The 22,865-nt window shown below is 41.9% G+C and overlaps 1 protein-coding gene across 1 annotated transcript in view; it reads left to right on the forward strand.

The window, feature by feature from the left end:
- The first annotated feature begins 361 nt into the window (after positions 1-361).
- Positions 362-22,865, forward strand: part of LOC130549042 (interferon-induced GTP-binding protein Mx-like) — a 105,480-nt gene continuing 82,976 nt past the window's right edge. Inside the window, exons 1-3 of the mRNA XM_057326178.1 lie at positions 362-513; positions 650-846; positions 1,328-1,465. Coding sequence (XP_057182161.1) covers positions 407-513; positions 650-846; positions 1,328-1,465 — 442 coding nt within the window. The 5' untranslated portion in view covers positions 362-406. The remainder of the gene's footprint in view (positions 514-649; positions 847-1,327; positions 1,466-22,865) is intronic.

Raw genomic sequence — 22,865 nt, forward strand, 5'->3', positions numbered from 1 at the left:
GTGTTTTACCCGTTTTGCCCAAGGATGTTATTTTGCCACAGTGTTGGGGCATCCTTGTTACCATGACATTATTTATATTCCGCCTGTTCCTTTGTTCATTGTCTTGTCTAAAATGTAACTAGTGTCTGTTTGTTCTCCATGTTCCTGTGCTTCTTGTGTTTTTCAGATTTTTGGTTTTTATTAAAAGTATATTCGTTTTCATCATCCCGTGTTGGAGTACTACGTTACAGGGTGTAATACACTTTAAATTCTAGTATCTCAGAGAGTACCCAAATACCTAACATTTTCACTTTCGTTATTACTGTGGGTGTGATACACTATAAATTCTGTTTGCTGCAGAGGATTTTACACTGTGCTGGGCCAAAACCTAAATGATAAGAGGCATTCTTCAAATTGGGACCAAAGAATGGATAGTAAAAATACATCTCAAGGTTTTCTTTCCTATTTCTCAAATTTTGGTTCTTCAGAAGAAATTCATGATGAAGATGAAAGTTTTACTTTAAAAAAGAAAGGGTGAGACAAGAAGCATTTTATTTGTTTAGTCTAATATTATCTGCTTTGTAATGATCTAATAGTATCTGCTTTATGCTCCAGAAAATGTTATACAAGTACAAACCTTTATCCAATATTTTAATTATGATCTTTACAGTAAGAAAACGAGCGGAGTATTTCATGATCATTTAGAGGAGAGGATACGTCCGTTCATTGATCTTATTGACACTCTGCGGTCAGTTGGCGTTCAAAAGGAACTGGCACTGCCAACTATTGTAGTAATTGGAGACCAGAGCTCTGGAAAAAGTTCTGTTTTGGAAGCGCTGTCTGGAGTTTCACTTCCTAGAGGGAGTGGTGAGAACAGTTTTTCTTTCTTGTATTTGTATATAAGCATAACATACATGTTTTTAAATGGCTAAAATAGATAAACAACAGTATTTATTTAGTCAGCAACCAACACTACATTACTATATATACATATAGCATTTACATAATTAAGTATTAAAGTAATCTTTCTATCACAGTTTTAGTTAGTATTAGTTTGTAATGTTGTGCTTTGGTTTTGTCTTCTGTGTTCATTGCCTGTGTTTGTCTTTAGTTAGTTAGTCCCTCAACTGATTCTGTTTAACCTGATTATGTTCCCCATGTGTATCTAAGCCTGTCTGTTCCTTTAGTTCATTGTCTGCTTTTGATTGTGTTTCGTTTGGTTATGGATTCTCCTGGTTATTTATTAAAATACTCACTTTCGATTCTACTTCTTCGTTGAGCTTTATTTAATACAGCCAAAACCGGTAACCTTTCATTGACATGATATTAATTGAACTGTCCTTTAAAGGAATTGTGACTAGATGCCCATTAGAACTGAAGCTGCGGCAGGAAAGGAGTGGAATCAACTGGAAGGCATCTATATCTTACGGTGGAAAGAATGTTGTTATTAAGGATCCCTCATCAGTTGAACAACACATTTCAGAAGGTAAGTAGTTTTCCCCTTCTAAACACACAAAGTGGACTAAAACAAGAAGCTTGAGACGGATTTCCCTGATAGCATGCAACCACTGAATCAATGTTAAAAATGATTGATTGGGCCAGGTTAATTGCATTGAATCAATTTAAATTTTGCACCAAGAATTAATGTTGAAACATTTACATTGACTATCCCCCTTGTTATCTTGATAGCCTTCTGTGTATATAAAGCAGTGGTCCCCAGGTTCGGTGTTCTGCATAGTTTAGCTTGGGCGATTATTTTTTCGATAAAACGTTTTATTCAATATTTTGCTTATAACTAAATCAGAGATGGGAAGAGTATACACAACTGAACTAATTAGCCTTCTCCCAAAATGTTGTGGATGTCCCCCTAATTAACACACCAAGGCTAATGAGTTGATTCAGGTGTGTCATATTAGAACCAGCTAAAAATAGTTTCTCCCAAACGTGGGAGGGACGGAACGGTAGGCCAAGTAAATCAAGGTATTTTTTGTGGCATGAAAAGTGAGATATTTGTCATTCAAATGTAGTGATGTAGCCTACTGTAAAAAGTATCCTGAAAATGTTTTACTTAAAGGCGGGGTGTCCGATTTCCGAATTACGCTTGTTTAGACAAAGTCGGGCCGAGTAACAAAACAACCTTGTAGCCGATCAGCAGTAAGGTGTACAGTGCACAGGATGGACATTAGTCGAGCCGAGTGCTGACGAAAGCGAAAGATGGGGGTAGGGGTGTGTCTGTTTTGGTGATTTGAATATCAACAACGGCTAAGAGAAATCGGACACCCTGCCTTCAAGCATAGTACAGATCACTGGCGGATCTAGGGGTGGGGCCAGAGGGGCACTGTCCCCAGTTGAAATCTTATTGGCCCCTGAAGTGCCCCTGTCCTCTCAGGCCTCTGTAGCCTACACCTGATGTGCGTTTTGGTTGACCGGATCACAAGTGGACGACGTTAACACAGGTGTAAACGGGGTGTGAAACGTTTTGAGCTTGTCGACTTTCTACCACTTCCAAAAGTCGAAAACACATTCGACCGGGCAGTGTTTGTGGTGTAACGTTAGATGCTCATGTGGTTGAAGGCGTTCGAGCAGCCACAAAAGACCGTCTACTCTCCGCGTGCTAGCCAGACAGGATTTAAACTTTACCGGCTAAAGACCTAAAAGGTTGGTTTAAAGACAAAACGTACAAAGCACAATGTTTTCTCACCATTCCAGACTTCTAACACACACTTACACTGTTCGGCGTGGCCTCGCGGCTGTCAAAGCAGAAATAAAAACCGCTGCTTTATGTTTTTTCAGTATGTTCATCTCCGGTCGCGTTCATAAGTAAACTGCATGCGCTTATTTCGTCCACTAGATCTAACAATTTCTGCATACAGCTTCTTAATAGTGCTTATGTTTATGATGGTTGCTGTCACCAGTTCTCTTTGCAGCTCAGGGCTCACGTGAGTGCCCGATAGCCAGTGTGACTAGACGCTCGAGAGTCAAGACAGTTGACGGATTTGTGACTTGCTCGATCAGGCTGCGCCTCAGACCGTGTCTTCTTGTGCTTGAAGGGACAAATACATACAGAACTATGTAAAAAATACCCAACTTGATGAGAATCCTGGAAAACAGTCTGTCGTCATTTTTATATTTAACACAGTGAAGAATATGCATTCAGTCATCAGAAAATATTATTTTGCATTTTGATTATTGCATTTGATTATATCTGTATCCGTACACCATTAAGCATAAAAACCTAAAGCAATGTTTAATGTCTTCTGTTTATTTAAATTATGTGCTATAGCTATTATATTGTCTTTTTTTTTGTTTTGTTCATTTGTTCTTATTTACTGACTGTATGCGGTGTAAAACAGCTGTGGCGACCCCTGATAACGTGAGCAACCCGAAAGAGAGAGATAGTTCTTTACTGACTGTTTACTTGTCTTAAATAACGTTTGAACTTTATATTTGTTAGGTCAATAGTTTTTCCTGTGGTATTAGATGGTATCTAATTTTGGCATAGGCGTAATTTGCCTATCCCCACCACTTTATGGAAGAAATTAAGAAATGCTTGCGGAAGGTGTCTATTGTTTAGGGGCCATTAATATTTAAAATGCGTGGAAAACGCAGGATGCGCGGCATGCGCCACTTTCTCACCATCTCCCGTTGCTCACACTCGTAAGTTATATTTGCGGAAGACAGAGAGCCACGACTTCAGGAATGTGGCCAGTATAAAAGTACGCGCATCATCCGCGCTCGCGGTGCTTGCTTATGCATCCAGTGTCCAAGCACAAAAACGCTTAAACCAATGAACAAGTGACAATTTTAGTCAAAGGAATAAACTGTTTTTAAGTGTAGTGCACCGCAACAGCCAAGTGACCTTCCCCAAATGACAGTTTGGGATCCACATACTGTGAGAGCAGGAGTCGAGAAGTGGAGTATAGCCAATGGACGGACCGCTCACTATACATGATAAATATTCCCAACGAGTTATTACAGAAACAATTTAGTGTTTCTAAGTGTTTTTTTGTCATCTCTGTCCCCACCACTTTTCAAAACAAAGTTATGCCACTGAATTTTGGTGTCATAGAAGTTTGCTAATCAGAATACAAGATTACATGATGGGTCAAAAACAACGATAACAACAATTATTTTATTCTTTGTGGCAGGGCTAGTGAAAATGTTGGCAGGGCAAGTAAAATTTAAATCACTGCCTGGGCATGTCAAAAAATCCTTATAGCGCTGAGCCCTGCAGCAACAACAATACACTACTTTATTAGCTAGTTTACCTTATTTGTAAGTGCACGTTATATTTGACTTTTATTTTGTATATTTGGAAATGCATTTCCGGGTTGTGGTAGTTCACGGGGTTCAGGTGTGTATTTAGCGGACTTCATTAATCCGGTTTCATGTGCATGTGAAGAAGGGGTGAGCAAGCGGGGAACGCTCACTTTCTATTGACCGTATTATTTTGTTTTGGTCTTAAATGTCTTTATCAGTTTTGCTTAATATTGAATGTTCGTCAAATCAATAAATGTGGACTTCAAAGTCATGGAACACGTCAACAATGATTACCCCTGCTACTTAGCCTCTCAGCTCAGTTTAGCAGCTAGATTAAAAGTAGGATTCACATATTAGTTAACAGTTAAATAGTTCAGGGAAGTAAAATAGATCAGTGATGTGTAATAGTGTCTGACACTTAAAACCCTTTAGTATTTGGTCAAATACTAAAAAAAAGTGTGTTTATAAGCACAGGTGCTGGTCATATAATTAGAATATCATCAACAAGTTGATTTATTTCACTAATTCCATTCAAAAAGTGACACTTGTATATTATATTCATTCATTACACACAGACTGATATATTTCAAATGTTTATTTCTTTTAATTTGATGATTATAACTGACAACTAATGAAAATCCCAAATTCAGTATCTCAGAAAATTAGAATATTACTTAAGACCAATACAAAGAAAGGATTTTTAGAAATCTTGGCCAACTGAAAAGTATGAACATGAAAAGTAAAAGTATGAGCATGTACAGCACTCAATACTTAGTTGGGGCTCCTTTTGCCTGAATTACTGCAGCAATGCGGCGTGGCATGGAGTCGATCAGTCTGTGGCACTGCTCAGGTGTTATGAGAGCCCAGGTTGCTCTGATAGTGGCCTTCAGCTCTTCTGCATTGTTGGGTCTGGCATATCGCATCTTCCTCTTCACAATACCCCATAGATTTTCTATGGGGTTAAGGTCAGGCGAGTTTGCTGGCCAATTAAGAAAACAGGGATACCATGGTCCTTAAACCAGTGCAGTGTATCTCGGGGAAACTATGAGTTCCCTTTCTGTCGGTCTCTGACAGAATGGGCTTTGTCTTGAGAACCTATCATCTTCTGAGTATTTAGAAAAGGCCAATGAAAATTGGCGAATGAAATTTGCATGCCGGACTCCTCCCCGGATGTCCGGGTATAAGAGGGAAGCCGGCGTGCGCATTCATTCACCTTTTGTTCTTCAGAGCCTACGCATCTGATGAGCTTCTCTACGATCTTTGGTGATCATTTTTCTGCTGGAATCTACGACGTGGTACAGCGGACGGTCCCTTCCTGCAGTGACTCTCCCCTGGGCGTCTCGGCAGTTCCGGAGGTGTTCGAGCAAATTTCCTTTTCTAAAAGAGCAAATTTCTCCAGCGTGGCTTGTCCCGCTGTTCTCATGGGTGCAACACACTCATCGAGGAGGGGGACGGACACGATGCCTGCTTCTAGTACGCTGGGGCAGATGTTGTGGATACGTCCTGCCCGCACTGTGGGCGGTGACGATTCAGACATTGCGTCACGGGTGGCTGTGTTCCCACGGGACTCAGCCACCACCTCGTTTGCTCCCCGTTCCTTGGCGGCAGGACTACGGCCCTGCCATCTGCTACAGCAAGCAGCAAGGGTGATATGAGGATTACTGTGAGCGATAATCCGCCAGCCAATGGCTCACGGACCGTTCGCTGCTCGGAAGCTAGGATGCTCCCGTACTTCGGGCCGAGGTCGCCACCCTTCTGGCGAAGGGAGTGATCGAGCCCGTCTCACCAGCCGAGATGTTCAATGGGTTTTACAGCCTGTACTTCATTTTCCCCAAGAAAGGCGGGGGGTTGCTCCCTATCTTGGGTCTGTGTGTTCTGAACAGGCACCTACACAATAGCTGCCTTTCAGGATGATCACGCAGAAGCGCACGGTCAGATTTTCCTACCGCAGGGCAAAAATGAATATAATCGATACCACATCGACCAAATAAACAGGTAGGACAATTTTATAATGCAAAATACCCTGTCAGACAGATAGTCCAACTATCTTAAAATAAACACATAAAATAAATTTACAGTGTAAATACCCTGTCAGGTCCTACCAGCATAAAAGAAACATGTAGGATTAATTTACAGTGCAACACCCAATCAAATTGTACTATATGTAGAATGATTTAACAACGGAAATACACTATCATAATCCCGTAGCAGTATAAAATAAATGGGTAGGATGATTTTATAGCGCAAAAAAATGACGTAACATTGATGTGCGTGTGCCTGGTAGGATAATCTGACGGGTAGGATGAAATTTCAGGATCCCTGCAAAACATTTTTCTACTGCATAAAAGCTTTATGGTTTATCTACGCGCTTTACCTGATGAAAGAAGTCACTGCAACTCTAGTTTGTGCACGTGGCGTGCCTGTGTGTGTGTGTGTGTGTGTGCACGTGTTTGTTTGACACTTGGCGGGTCAGGAACGAATTCCCTCCCGGTCAGTATTGTTGTGGTAAAAGTCGATCTTGAAGTTCAAAAAATCTCTCAGACAAAGAAGGTTCAGGTGTCAAGGAGTTAACTTTATTTGATCAGGCCAAACAAAGTGAGATGTCCCAAGAAACTTGATGTTTTCCAGCCTACAGTTATAGTGAAACTTAGGAAAGGAGGTCCTTTCCTAAACCAATCAGGTAAATTCCCTTTATCTTTTATTTTTTATTATCCAATCATTCTCGTCTGCCACTATTATTTTCTAGGCAACAAGGTTTGTATCTAATGGTGAAATGTCGACCTTTACTTGGTTTTTAAAAATAAGTTTTCCTGTTGGTACCAGTTTTCAGGCCTCAAAGTGAACAACATGTTCAACCTTCTGAACTTTATCTAGGTCAGGCCTCAAACAGATCTCAAAGACATCACTGAATTTTATATTGCTGAAATCTGTTCTATACTTGGTTAAAATGATTAAAAATATATTTATGTTCAAACAACACTCAATCATTGGTCTGATTATTAACACATCTATGGTAATATAATTTCTATGAATACTTCTTATAAGTGGGATGTACAACAGAGCCCAAAGTAACATAAAACACAAAAAATACAACACAAATGTCATGGATTATTCACAATAGTATCCGCATTGATCGTCTGCGCAACATTCCATGAAATCAAACACACCCGATCTTATCGGACATCGCGATGATTTTAAAGTCGATAATCGATTTTTTTTTAAACACATCGCCCAGCCCTAGTAAGAGCTTACACGTTCATTTAAACACATTCAGTATGTGATGTGGCTTATTTTTGCTGTTTAAACTTATCAGAACGTTCCCAGAACGTTCTGGAAAGAAAAAAATAGCTGGAGATAATCAGTCAACAATGATAACTAATCAACTTAAATATGTTCCTATGCCATGCTAAATCTAGAATATCATAAACCGCAAACAACAAAGTACATAAAACTCTTGTGAAATCATTTCGAGGTCAAACAGATCTGCCATCAGTGAACCACCCAATTCAAATATTGGCGCCCTCCAAGTTCAACAAAGTAACGTTATTGAATAAAAGAAAAGAGTGACTGAAATCGAAAATGAAACATTTACTTATTTTACTGCTCTTTCTGAAGGATAAAAAATATCAATATACTTTGGCATGTTTTCAGCTGAAATATGCTTACCCTGTCTATATGCTAGATTTAAATGTAAAATATACTTAAAAACACGTCAATATAAGGTAATGTAATATACAGTAGCATCTTCATTTAGTAATAATCGCAATAAAAACATGAAGATAATACTAAATAAGAAAACATGCTCTGTACACTCACCTACTGAAGCGCCGTTTGGAGTCAACAAACGTTCGTTGTGCGCATGCGCGATCCGTTTTGCGCGCCATGCTCTTAAAAAGATCATTAAAATAAAATATCAGATTCATAATATCTGATTTCCCATGATGAATGCATGGATGGATGGATGGATTGATTGATTGATTACTTAATAGATAGATACTTAAAATATGATTACACAATTAATAATGTAATATTTTACCACATGCCATCAATTATTCTAATAAAGTATTTATAATATAATATTTTCTAAGATTTATGTAATACAAAATTATGTTAATTAATGTTAATTTAAATTTAATAAAAATACCACTAGCCATGCAAGACTGATCAACAAACACAGACCAGACTTTGGGCCAGGCCCATGCGTCCAACGAATCTATAAATTGTCCTCCATTTATAATTTAGAGCCATGAAAAACTATAATCGTGCTATATTTTTGTCCCAGGTTATGTGTAGAGGTGTTTTGTCACTCACTGATGCATAAAAGAGCAAACTTTGAGTAGTCCATTATGTTAAAATGTTACTATAAGAGAAATGTATGCAGGTCTCAATCATTTGTATGTACCCTTTCAGTCAGATGAATGGCTCTTTAACTGTCAGAGTCAGAGCAGCATTACTGTAATTTCAGCCATATACATTTTACACTGTGAAACAAAGCATGGTGCACAAGATGACAGGACACGGTGCTGCTGCTCCTGCATAGGAAGTTGCCTCAAATGTCAATGTTTGGGTTACACAGACATCCTATAGAGGTCTCAACTGGGCATACTAATCGTAGACATTTTCTACCATGAATATGTAGTTATTTCTTTATTAGAAGTGACGCGTGGCCAGTACTGTTTCCGATACTCAGAATTTGTACTCTGCATTTCAACCCTCCAAGTGCACACACACAGCAGTGAGTACAGTTTATATACAGTTTGGACAGCCATTTTTGCTGTGGTGCCCGGGGAGCATGCATGCGTTACTTCCGTGTTTAACAGGAAGAACCCTCGTCAGTTTCTGGTTTGCAAGACTTAAAGCAGAGAGAAATTGGAAACTGAGAAAATAGAGAAATTTAGCAGATGTCTTACACTGCAGCACACCGCAGTGGTATATTGAAGTGCTGTTCTAATTTAACTAATTTCTAATTTTCCCATTTCACTCTGCTTTAAGTCTCCCCAACTGGAAACTGCAGAGGGTTCTTGCGTTAAACGCAGAAGTCACACGTGCTCAAGGGCTTTGGTTGTGGTAATGAGAGTGGAGAGAGTGGTGTTCATTCACTCCCCCCACCTACATTTTCTGGTGGTCCTGAGACTCGCAACCTTCGGGTTACAAGTCCAACTCTCTAACTAATGTCTAAAAAAATGGTCCAAGAATGTCGTTCTAAGAACATATAACATTACGAGACCCTTCATCAAGCACAAAATAACATAAAAAACATTCTGAGAATATTGTTCCAGGAACGGTTATCCTTTAGCATTATGAGAAACTTCATGAAGCACTAAATAACATCAAAACAATGTTCTGAGAATATTGATCTAGAAACATTTTCTTTCAACATTACGAGTACGAATAACACAAAACAATGTTCTAAAAATATTGTCCTAGGAACGTTTTCTCTTAATATTATGAAAACCTTCATCAACTACAAAAAGAAAACATGAAAACAATGTTCCAAGAACGTTGTTCTAATAACATTTTCCATTAACATTACCAGAACATTTATCAACTACAAATAACATCAAAACAACTTTCCAAGAATATTGTTCTAAGAACATTTTCTTTTAACATTACAAAAACATTCCTTAAGTACAAATAACATCAAAAAAACGTTCTAAAAATATTGTTCTAGGAATGTTTTCTCTTAATATTATGAAAACCTTCATCAAGTGCAAAATAACATCAAAACAATGTTCCAAGAACGTTGTTTCTAATTTTCCTTTAACATTACCAGAACATTTATCAACTACAAATAACATCAAAACAACGTTCCAAGAATTTTGTTCTAAGAACAGTTTCTTTTAACATTACAAGAACATTCCTTGAGTACAAATAACATATAGAACGTTTCTAGAATGTTGTTCTAAGAACATTTTTTCTTAACATTCAGAGAACGTTAATCATACATTGAAAACATTATAAAAACGTCCCATAAACATTATTTTAAGAATGTTTTTCCCTAACCTTTAAATACCTTCAAAACAACGTTGGTGAAAGTTGTGGGAACGTTCCCTGTTAGCTGGGACCATATTAAAATGTTTCAAAACTGGTGAGCCACAGAATTCGTAAACATTACTTACATTAGGTATAAAAATGCCAATGTTATATTAAATGATTAACAATAATTCATTTATTACCATAACTTGTTGGGAGCAGTTGTTCTTAGTAAATTCATATTCGTTCATTAGATTTAGATTTAGATTCAATTTATTGGCATTGCACATGTACGAAGGTACAAGGCAACGAAATGTGACCTCTGCATTTAACCCATCCAGAGAGTAGTGAACACACGTACACCCGGAGCAGTGGGCAGCTATCACTGCAGCGCCCGGGGAGCAAGTAGGGGTAAGGTGCCTTGCTCAAGGGCACCTCAGTTGTTACGCGCCGGCCCTGGGAATCGAACCGGCAACCTTCTGGTCACGAGTCCGACTGTCTAACCATTAGGCCACAACTGCCCCCACAATTAACAATTGAAACATGAAAAATGTACATTTCACTGCAACTAATGTTAATGATTTGGCCTTAAAATAAGACTGGAACCTTTTTCCATACCTTAATTATCCTTCTAGAAGTTCAAATAGGATCGTCGCCTTCAAGTTACAGCCTGTAAATAAATTGGCACAGATGCTTTTTTTGTTTGTTTCAAAACGTGCTGTGATTCCGGTCCGGTCCGTGTACCTGTTTTCAAAACAGAAAAACGAATAAACCGTTCATTTTTTACATATTCCACCGTATACGAGACTAATTTTTGCGTTGTTTTCCTCAATATTTCTTTAAGTGCATCAAATTAATATACAACAAAATCAAAACGAAACATCAATTATTTTTCTCAACATAGAGCATTTTAGTCCACCGGAAGTTCCGCTGCACTGCCGCCTCTGGCGACGAGAGGTGGTAGCACAAGACCACTCTCTGAATTATACATATGTTGGTGTGTGCCACTAAATCCGTAAACAACCATACAGACACATAGGTAGACATTTCTGTGCAATGTAGACGTATACACGCAGTTAATGAAACGGTGTTTTACGTGCAATTAATAATTATATCCTCCAGATAATACACTATCTATTTTTATACAACTTTTCATGTAAATTATATTTCATTCATTCTGCTGTATATAGCACATACCTTGTACTATAATAGTCTATTTTTATTTTTTACTTGTACATATTTACATACACGCATAGCTTTACTCTCTATAGCTTTATCTTATGTTTATTGAATTGTATTTCTTAATTTTTTTATACCCATAGGCCCTTATTTAAATCATTGTGTACTGTATTATATTGTGTTATGGTCTCTGTGTACTGTTGTTGCTGTTTCTGTGTTCTGGATGCTCCTGTCACCAAAACAAATTCCTTGTAGTGCAAACACACTTGGCAATAAAGCTCTTTCTGATTCTGATAACAGAATGTTGCCAGTTTCTGCATAAGCATGAAATTAACAAGTTAAAGCGTGAACTGGAAGTGAACAGTTAAAACACTTAAAACTGCGACTGACTCTGATAAAATAAACAATGTGTGTGTGCGTGCGCGGGCGGGCGCATACATGCTTGCAAAGCTGACAGCAAGGGAGGTTTAACCATAGCCCCCATTTAAATTCATAGTGAGAGCAGCTCGTTTTGCACGTCTGAAACAATTTTGCACCTTTGTTTGCACTAAAAATGTGAAAGTTGTCAAATTTTAAGTTCATGAAAATGTTAAACATAAAAGACTAAACATTTCTATACAACTCTACATGTATGATAGCTGTTTACAAAAATAAGCTGAGTTAATCAAAACCTGTCCTTATCATTGCATATTACATTATAGGCTAGCTGAGTTTGGTAAAAAGTTATAACTACTAAGAGATTGAACAAATAAGCAAAGTGAGTGTCTAAAATAAAGGTTTGTTAGGAATGAGAATCACCAGAGACTGCTCTCACTCTGGTCACGGTCTGTTTGAACTGTTGCCATCTGGCAGGCGTTACAGATCAGCCAAAACACACACTAGCTGATTTAGAGACAGTTTCTATCCCAGGACAATACATATCCTAAACAGTTATCTACAGTAAATGTTCAAATGTGATTCTGCTATCTCTCTGCACTTTAAGATCTTCCTTATCTGGTCTATTACCTTGTTGCTCATTTTACAGTGATTAGTCAAAATGCTGTTTTTCCAATTTTTTGCACTTTTTTCAGAATCAGAATCAGAAGAGATTTATTGCCAAGTGTGCTTTCACACACAGGGAATTTTCTTTGATGTTGGAAGCTACAGACATTCAACACAATGACAATACAAATATAATAAGATTTACAGTGTAAAAGATTCTAAAATATGCATATATAAAATAAAGACTATTGTACAGAAAATGTGGGATAATAACATATAAGAGACATTGTACAGGGTAGTATATAGTAGAATATACATATTAACAGATTGTATGTACACTTGTGCAAATGGATAATGTAGTAAGTAGAGGTAGTGTTATATACATGTATACATAAGATGTAGATATAATAAGGCACTATAGTGCACACTATAGGAGTAGTGGAAGTGGAATATTGCTCTTAAGGAGCAGTTATCTGTTTAGGAGGGAGATTGCCTGGGGGAAGAAGCTGCTTCTGTGTCTGGAAGTCCTGGTGTTTGGTGCTCTGAAGCGCCGGCCAGAGGGCATTTTTGTCGTATTATATTACAAATATTTATTTATGTTTTGTGTTACCGGTGCTCTAAGAATTTCGTTGTTTGCTTTGCCTGCAATGACAATAAAAGCTATTCATTCATACATATTCAGGTGTGCGAATGTAAAGGTTAACCGGTCATAGTGACCCATGATAAAAGAAGAAGTAAAGTGAAGAAATAGTTTTTATAATATACAGTCTGCTTGATCAACATGTAATGTCTCATACACACCACTCACTACATTTTATTAAGAATAAAAAAATAGAACCCTACCCAAAACACAATAGAAAATGTAATGGATTTATTAGTTATAATAGGAATTTAGTTTTGGTTTTAATGCATAAAAACCCAAAGGTTCATAATGGTACTTACAAGGAAACCCATTACATTTTCTATTGTGTTTTGGGCGGAGTTTTTGTAATAGAATGTAACGTGCAATGAAAGGTACAGGTTTTTTATTAACTCATCTTATTTTTATAAACATAGCATCATGTATGTCTTTCTACATACAGCATAAAATATAAAAGACAAAACAGTTCTACATACAAAGTGCAAACTAAGTGCAATTTTTGAACACATTAAAGTGCAAGACGCGCCTCTCTCACTATCCATTTTAACGGTGGCTATGGTGACCTCCCCCGCTGTCAGATACATCGCTGCCACGAGCATTGACGCATGCGCGTGCGCGTCCATATAGGTCCATTCTTTATTTCATTAACTGCGTGTATACTTCTACATTGCACAGAAATGTCTACCTATGTGTCTGTATGGTTGTTTACGGATTTAGTGGCACACACCAACATATGTACAATTCAGAGAGTGGTCTTGTGCTACCACCTCTCGTCGCTAGAGGCAGCAGTGCAGCTGAACTTCCGGTGGACTAAAATTCGCTTTGTTAAGAAAAATACTTGATGTTTCGTTTTGGTTTTGTTGTATATTAATTTGATGCACTTAAAGAAATATTGAGGAAAACAACCCAAAAATTAGTCTCGTATACGGTGGAATATGTAAAAAATGAACGGTTTATTCATTTTTCTGTTTTGAAAACAAAAACGAATAAATGAATTATCCGAAGGTACACGGACCCGGTCTGTACTAACTTCGGATAATTCATTTATTCGTTTTTGTTTTCAAAATGGAAAAACAAATAAAACGTTATTTTTTTACATATTCCACCGTATTCGTGAGCATAAAAAAACATATTTTTGGTTTGTTTTCCTCAATATTTCTTTAAATGCATCAAATAAATATACAACAAAACTAAAACGAAACATGAAGTGTTTTTAAAGGTGTCCTCAGACGACCACTTTCAACAAGCTGGTATGATTTATTAGGGTCTTCATGAAGTGTCTGGAACATATTTTGCTTAAAAACACTCAATGGCTGTGTAAACAAAACCCTTCTTGCCTCGTCAAAAACAGCTCTACTCACAGCAACCAATTTTGGTGCGTGTCTCTTTAAATGATAATGAGTTACAGCGCACCACACCCCTCTTCCGTCCAGAATGTCAACACAACACACGTGTAGTTCTGCCATGGCAATGATTTAGCTAAATTATGTTTCCTGAACTTCTCTGTGGTTAGTTTCATCTTAAACATCTCAAATCATTCGTCCGGAGACTAAAAGATCTGTCACAGCAAACAGCGCTCACGTTGTGCGTGTAAGCTTGCCTAAAATCGACGGATTGCGCACATGCAGATCTCAGCGAAATAATGTGGATTTAAGCGCTTGTCGTTGACAAGTTATAATATATGCTGTAACCTGCAGTGTTCATATTAACGCACATAATGTATTAACATTCATACAGTTAAACTCCACGTGCCCATCTGCACTTATATACAGTAAGTTTAACACTGGCTTTGAATGTTCTATTTAGCCCGTGACTGACTTCGCTCCCTTCGCTATCATATGCTAACGTTATCCTCCTATATATACGGTGCATTTACGTCAATTTAGACTGTTGATAAATATTACTCACATCGGCAGTTTTGTCTCGTTCAGTCGGTCTCGATCCCTCTTGAGGAATAACTTCGAAGCTAACGTTAATCCTGTTTGTACTGTCCCAGGTTGAAAAAGCAGTCTGGCTTGAAGTGATTCGCGCAAACAAGCAGGTTTTTACTTATGGTTTCTGATGGATTTCCACTCAAAATAAAATAAATCCACTCCTCTCCTCCTAGTTTGGACTACATTGCATGTTGTCCACGAACTTTAGCCATGGCGTCACTCACGTACACCGCTGTCGCGTGTGAAAACAACAATGGCGAAGCGCAGTGGGTGGAACTGTGTAGATTAAGGGGTGGTAACATCATAATAAAATCTGCTTTGGACATCACAACCGGAGCGTAATCTGAACGGCTCGATTTCTCACATGCTTGCAGGGAAAGGCACACCAAAACAAACTTACTGGGTTCTTATTTTTCACGTTTTCTGGGTTGCTAGATGCACCGGGGACCCAATTATAGCACTTAAACACAGAAAAAGTGGGTTTTTCGTATGATGTCTCCTTTAAGAACAAAGCGCAGTTTAGTCCACCGGAAGTTCAGCTGCATTGCAGCCTCTGGCGACCAGTGGTGGTAGCATAAGACCACTCTCTTTTATTATACATACGTTTTCAGTGGTTTGTGACACCAAATCCGAAAACAACCATATAGACATATAGGTAGGTATTGATTTAAGAATTGTTTAGTTAAAGGGGTGATATGGCACGAATACGTGTTTTTCTGTGTCTCTGGTGTGTTACAAGTTGCCCATGCATATATTGGACACGTAAAATTGCTAAAAATTAAAGCGTCGGAACAAAAGATGCATTCTATTTAGAAGCGAATGCTAACTCAGACCTGCCTGAAACGCCTCGTGTATCCACACCCCCACAAATCTACATCAGTTTGTGGTATGATTTGATTAAGACCGCCCAAATGTGTACGCAAGTAAGGTGGGTGTACCCCAAATATGGTAAGAGGCATTACATCTCTTTCACAGGCTTGAAGTATTTGACCAATCACTATTTACTGGTTAACTGGCCAATCATAGCACACCTCGCTTTTCAGAGCCATGAGCTTTGTAAAAACTCCACTCGTTTCAGAGAGTCGGGGCAAAGAGGAGTTACAATGACAATGACAATTTATTTATATAAGAAGAGGAAGAGGAAAGGAAAAACTCATATAAATAAATAAATAAATAAAAACAAACAAAATAACACATCAATCATAAGCTTGTGAAAATAAAAATGTCTTTAGCCTGGATTTTAACATGTTTGAAGAACAAGCTTGTCTTATTGATGGTGGTAAGGCGTTCCAGAGTCTGGGGGCAGCAAAACAAAAGGCACGATCGCCCCTACACTTAAGCCTTGATTTTGGGACAACTAATAGATCCTGATTGGATGATCGAAGGGGTCTAATAGGATGATATACAGTCAGTAGCTCACAAAGACAAGTAGGGGCCAAACCATTTAGAGATTTATAGACTAGTAGCAAGATTTTAAAATCCACTCTAAGACGAACAGGCAACCAGTGTAATGAGCGTAAAATAGGAGTAATATTCTCCCTCTTTTTTGCCCATCAAAGATGAAACCCAAGATTTCAAACTCGGAGACATCCCCACCAAATCCAGTGTCAAAGAATTTGAAAATTCAGATGGGCTAAAAACTATAATTTCAATTTTCTTTTCATTAAAAATATTTTTTTTAAAGAGAGCCAAGCCTGCACATCCGCCAAGCATGCCATAAGAGACTCTAGACCCAGAGAGTTGCGTTTAACAGGCAAATCAATTTGGGTGTCGTCCGCATAACAATGAAAAGACAGTCCATGTTTTCTAAAAATCGAGCCAAGGGGGAGCATATATAAAGAAAAAAGCAAGGGAGCCAGAATCAAACCCTGGGGGACCCCATAGGGCAAAAAAGCCTTACTTGAGTATTGTTCACCCATCTTGACAGAAAAGCTCCTATTTGCAAGATATGATTTAAACCAATCTAAAGCTACCCCTCTTATACCAACACAGTGTTCTAAGCGATCAATGAGAACAGCATGGTCAATGGTGTCAAAAGCTACCGTCAAATCTTAGAGCACAAGGACTGCAAAATCACCCGAATCACAAGTTATTCAAATATCATTAAGAACCTTCAAAAGCACAGTCTCGGTAGAGTGGCATTTACGGAAACCAGACTGAAAGATTTCAAACATTGAGTTTTCAACTAAAAAACTTTGCAGCTGTAGAAACACAGTTTTTTCCAAAATCTTGGAGATAAATGGCAAATTGGAAATAGGCCTAAAATTTGTTAAAACTGATGCGTCCAGATTCGGTTTCTTGAGCATTGGATAAACGACTGCATGTTTTAAGCTAGCAGGCACTGTTCCAGATTCTAGGCTGCAATTTGTTATAATTAAAAGATACGGAGCAACATCACTAAAAACTTGCTTAAAAAACACAGGAGGAAGAATATCCAGGGATGAACCAGAGGGCTTAAACTGTTCCACTATTTCCAACAAATCTGAAATTGAAATTAAGTTAAACTGACTAAGAAAGATTGTGGAAATGGAAGCGATGGACGGATTTAAAGGTGATGACATTATCCCCAACCGAAGAACCCTAATTTTACTTTCAAAGAATATTAGGAATTCTTCACATGATGGAGAAGAAAATCCGGGAACAGGGCAGGCCAACGGGTTAAGGATAGCATTAATAATATTAAACAGAGTCTTTGGTCAAGAGCAGTTTTTGTTAATAATATCTGACAGATGTCGACATTTGGCTTTTTTCACTGCTTTCTGATAAGTAAAAAGAGAATCCTTTAAAATATCAAAAGAAACATGAAGCCTGTCCTTCCATTTCCTTTTCCGCTCTTCTACAGCATCGTCGGAGAGAGCGAATAGAGTCATTGATTGATCCATGGTTCAGACCGGGTTTTTGGCTGAAAGGTGCTTAAGGGAGCCACTCCATTTAAAACATTAAAACAGATGGAATTAAACTAAGAGAGAAGTTCTGCAACGCTAGCATTACAAGAAAAATCGACAATATCTGGCATCACTTCATGAAAATTTTAAGAAAAAGAGTCTTTGGTGATGTGAGTAATACGCCGAGAATGGCGGTCACAAGTTGAAGCTATAGGTACAGCAACAGAAAAAGGGACAGTAAACATAACAGTCTTATTATCAGAAAACCCATTTTCACAGATTTCTAAATCAGAGGAGCTGAGTCCATGCATAAGCACTAAATCGAGCATATGGCCACCCTTATGAGTAGGAGCATTAGTCCCAATAGAAAAGTCAAAGGCATTCAGTATATGAATTAACTCCTTAGCTAGATGATCATTCATACAGCAGACATGAACATTAAAGTCGCCGAGTACAAGGAGCTTGTCGTATGTCAAAGTGAAGTCACCCAGGAACTCTGCAAACTCTGTCAAAAAGATTGTGTTATGTTTTCTTGGTCGATAAATTACCGCTATCAAAAGTGGATCGCCAAGTTCTAAAACAAACAATTGAAGTTCAAAACTGCTGTAGTTGTTACTCACCACTGAACGACAAGTAAAGTGATCTTTGTAGATAGTTAGTTAAAAAAACAAAAAATTGGATGGCAAGAGTTCAGAGAAGGGGCTCAGATCACCAGGACAGAGTCACGTTTCAGTGAGAAATAAAAAATCCAGATTCCGTGTGGAAAACAAGTCACTTAAAATGAAGGTCTTGTTAATCACTGATCTGGTGTTAATCAAAGCCATCCTTAAGTACCGAGGATTTGAGGTAGATTCCTTACGTTGCTTTGCCCGAGGTAGCGAACGAAGATGATTCAGACACACTACTCCATGATGAAAATGAGGGGAAAAGGCAGGTACACCGGAGAGTGGGACCGTCACAGCCGGACCCAGTGGAATTAACCATTCACGAAGCAGATCCAAGGAGCGCCGGCAAACTACACGACCTCCGAAGACTCCATCCGAACACAGATGGTCTCTGTGCTTCAGCGGCACAAGCCGCAACTTATCGGCTAAGCCGCCCCACTTTCCCCTGCGTCGCCTATGCCTCACGGTCGGTACAAGGCAAGGCCAACAGCGTAGAAATCCAGGTATGGACGATAGGATGGGAGGTGGCTAGACTCACCTGGAAAGGGGAGAAGGCGCTTTTGCAGGCATACGCCCAAGTCAGATGCCTGTCCTATAAGCCGGTAGTGTGTAAGACATGGGCTGACACTGGTTCCACTCGGAGGTTGTAAAACCTCGCGAAGGTACTGGGCGTAGCCCAAACCGCAGCTTTACAAATGTCTGTCAGAGAGGCGCCCTGAGCCAGTGCCCATGAGGAGGCTATACCCCGAGTGGAGTGGGCTCTCACTGCGAGCGGGCACGGGCGATCTTGGGACTGGTATGCCAAAGCAATGGCATCCACAAGCCAGTGCGCCAATCTCTGTTTGGAGACAGCCCTCCCCTGGTGCTGTCCCCCAAAACAAGGGGGGAGGTCTTCATCCTCAGATGAGGAGACTGGCATCTCTGAGGGGCTCGAAAGGGGCCGTACCAAGGGTACGGAGCGCGGCCAAGGTGGATTCACCTCTCTCGCACCCCTGAGAAACTTGGTGACCAGGTTGTGTTGACCAAAAGACTTACCCTCCACGAGATTGTGATGAGCGGCAATAGTGGCTACTAGTGGGAATAGAGATTACTCTCTAGTCTCTGTTGTAAGAAGGTCAACACTGACCCGATCAAGCAACTCCGTGGGTTCTCCCCGTGGGAAAAACACCAGGACGAGAAGAGGCGCCACTTATAAGTGTACACACGCCTAGTGGCGGGGGGGCTGTAGCCTGCAGGACGGTTTCTCTAACCACTGGCAGCAAGCCACTCAATGTCTCCTCGTCCCGTTCAGGGGCCAGGCATGGACTTTCCAGAGGCCTGGCTTGGGGTGCAAAACCGTGCCCTTCCCCTGCGACAGAAGGTCCTTCCTCAGGGGAATTGGCCAGGGGGGCTGTCGTCAGAGCAACAATGCAACAGGCAACAGGTCCACCTGCGCCTGGCCGAACTACTCCCATATGAGCTGGACTGTGCGGGGGTGGAGTCGCCATTCTCCGTGGGGCGTCCCCCTTGATGAGAGAGCGCACCGGCTGTCTGGTTCAGGTCGCCCGGGATAAATGTGGCTCGCAGGGATTTGGTCACCTGCTGACTCCATAGGAGGAGGCACCGGGCGAGTTGTGACATCTGCCGTGAGCGTATGCCGCCTTGATTGATGTATGCCACGGCAGCCGTGCTGTCCGACCGGACCAGTACATGTTTGTCCTGCACGAGTGGTCGGAGCCTCCTCAGTGCCAGAAGGACAGCCAACAACTCTAGGCAGTTGATATGCCACCGCATATTAGGCTGTAATCCGCCTGGTGCCGGTGTGCCACGCCGTCCAAGGAACCTGACTCTGAAGACAGTGCTGAAGCGGCCGCCTGTGCATCAATCCGAGAGGGACTACCCCTCTCGAGGATGCCACATGCCCCAGGAGCCGTTGGAGTCTGTCTGATCAAATTCAGACAGTTCAGCACCGACTGCGCACGCTCGTTTGGTGAGACGTGCTGACATACGGACAGAGTCTAGTTCCATACCGAGATAAGAGGAGCTCTGCGCTGGGGAGAGCTTGCTCTTTTCCCAGTTGACCCGTAGGCCCAGACGGTCTAGGTGCCGAAGCACAAGGTCCCTTTGCCTACACAACACATCTTGCGAGTGTGCCATAAGCCAGTCGTCAAGATAGTTGAGTATCTGCACGCCTCTCTCCCAGAGGGGCACTAAGGCGGCCTCCATGAGTTTGGTAAAAACCCGTGGAGACAGGGCCAGACCGAAGGGCAGGACCTTGTACTGATACGCTCTTCCCTCGAACGCAAACCGCAGGAACGGTCGGTGTCGAGGAAGGATGGAGATGTAAGAGTATGCGTCCTACAGGTCGATTGCCACGAACCAATCTTGGTGACGAACTGAGCCCAAGATGCGCTTCTACATCAGCATCCTGAATGGCAGCTTGTGTAGGTGCTTGTTCAGGAGGCGAATGGGGTGCAGCCTCCCCTTTTTAAGGCACAATGAAGTCCGGGCTGTAAAACCCGGAAGACATCTCGGTTAGAGGGACAGGTTCGATCGCACCTTTCGCCAGAAGGGCAGCAACCTTGGCCTGAAGCACAGGAGCGTTTTCCCCTCCTACCGAGGTGTAGAGAATGCCCCGAAACTTGGGCGGGCGCCTGGCAAAACTGGATCACTTAACCGAGACGGATCGTCCTCTCTAGCTAGCGTGACGGGCTGGTGCACTCTCAAGCGCCCAAGAACCGTGATTGCGGAACCAGATGGACGATCTGCTTCACCGTGCCATGGGAGGCTGGTTCGGTGGCTGACAGAGCGGTCACCTCGCACAGGGCGGGACCCCAGGGAGGTTGACTGCTCTGCTTACTTATCTGCTTGGTGTTACCGCCGGCCAACGCAACGTCACGTGGAGATTGCGGAAGGCAGTGAGAAGTTATGTCACCCGGCGCACTGTCTTATCGAGAATGCTGCGGGGAAGCCCGGAGAGAGAGAAGCTTTTTTGAGAGAGAGTGGGCGCCCGGCCCTAAAGAGGGCCCGGCTTGGGTGGGGGATGTGGCAGGCAACATCCCGCTTTGACCCGCCGGCGATGACTTGGCCGGGGGGGGGGGGTCGCCCGCTGTACTCTCCATCCCCATGGCTCATCCTGTCAGGGCCGCTCTGCTTTAAGCAGGTTCCCAACGGGGTAGAAGCCCCCTTCCACGGGGCTCTGCATCTCTGACGGGCAGTCGCCTGGAGGGCCCAGTATCGGAGGGGCCACCGCGGGGGGGGCGGGGCTGCTGGAGGGCAGGCTGTGCTCGGGACCTCAGCGACCGATAGGTGCAGTCTGGAGCAGTCTGCTTCTTCACCACGGAGAACCTCCACGGTGTCACCATACAGCCCTGCTTGCGAGATGACCCAGAAGGCGGGCCTTCTGAGCGTCACCACGCAAGATTGAGCCACAGATGTTTCCCTTGGACCACTATCATGGACATCATCCAACCCAGGGCACTCGCCATGACATCCATCGCACGAGGCGCGAGGCCTGTGGCGGTGCGCAGCCGGGTTGGCCTTCCCATCAACCAGATCCTAACGCTTTGACATATGACCCAATGGGTCGCCATTATGGGCCTGATTGACTGCCATAGCGTGGAGGGCGGAAGCAGTTTAACCCACAGCATCATAAGTCTTTGACACGAGTGTCAAAGAGCTTACATGCCCTGGAAGGGAGCCTTGGTCGACCCCTCCATGTGGCAGCGTCCGAGGTGCACCACGGCTGCTCAATCCACTTGGGGGGTCGACATATCCCTTAGCTGTATCACTGTCCAGGGAAGTAACAGCTCCCCGAGCCCTTCAGACAGGAACACGCCGCGAACGGCATATTCTTTGTGAGCTCCTCATGCACCTCCAGGTCAGCCGCGAGCGTTTGGGGAGGGCGGGGTCACTACAACCCGACGCTCACGGCTGCCCGGGCAAGCACAGCCGTCATCTCTGCGTCTCCTCCTCTTGGGCTCGTCCGCCCGGAGGCGGGAGCTCCAAGGGGCTTCGCATCCGATGCCAGGAGGTAGCTGTCCGATGTTATGACAAAAAGTTTGTCCCGTCCCGTTGTTGAGTCTGCCCGCTATGGGACGGTACACCACCGCCCATCGTGGACGAGCCAGGTGAGCGTGCCGGGGCATGGATGGTCCGCGAGCCGAAGCTGGTGGAGTGACATCCATGGGAATCCCCGATCACTCCTGCCGCTCGCTGAAGCGGTCGACCTCGCCGAAGCGGCAGTAGCGCTCAGGAAGCAGACGGGTTGCGGCTACATTCCGGAGAACGTAGCCAACTGTGACCGCAGCACCTTAATTGACAAGCCCTGCCACTGCATGGTGGAAACCCAACGTGCAGTACAGGTGTCATGCCCATCAGACTCGAGGAT

Source organism: Triplophysa rosa, linkage group LG25, assembly GCF_024868665.1.
Source record: "Triplophysa rosa linkage group LG25, Trosa_1v2, whole genome shotgun sequence".
NCBI classification, from domain to species: Eukaryota; Metazoa; Chordata; class Actinopteri; order Cypriniformes; family Nemacheilidae; genus Triplophysa; species Triplophysa rosa.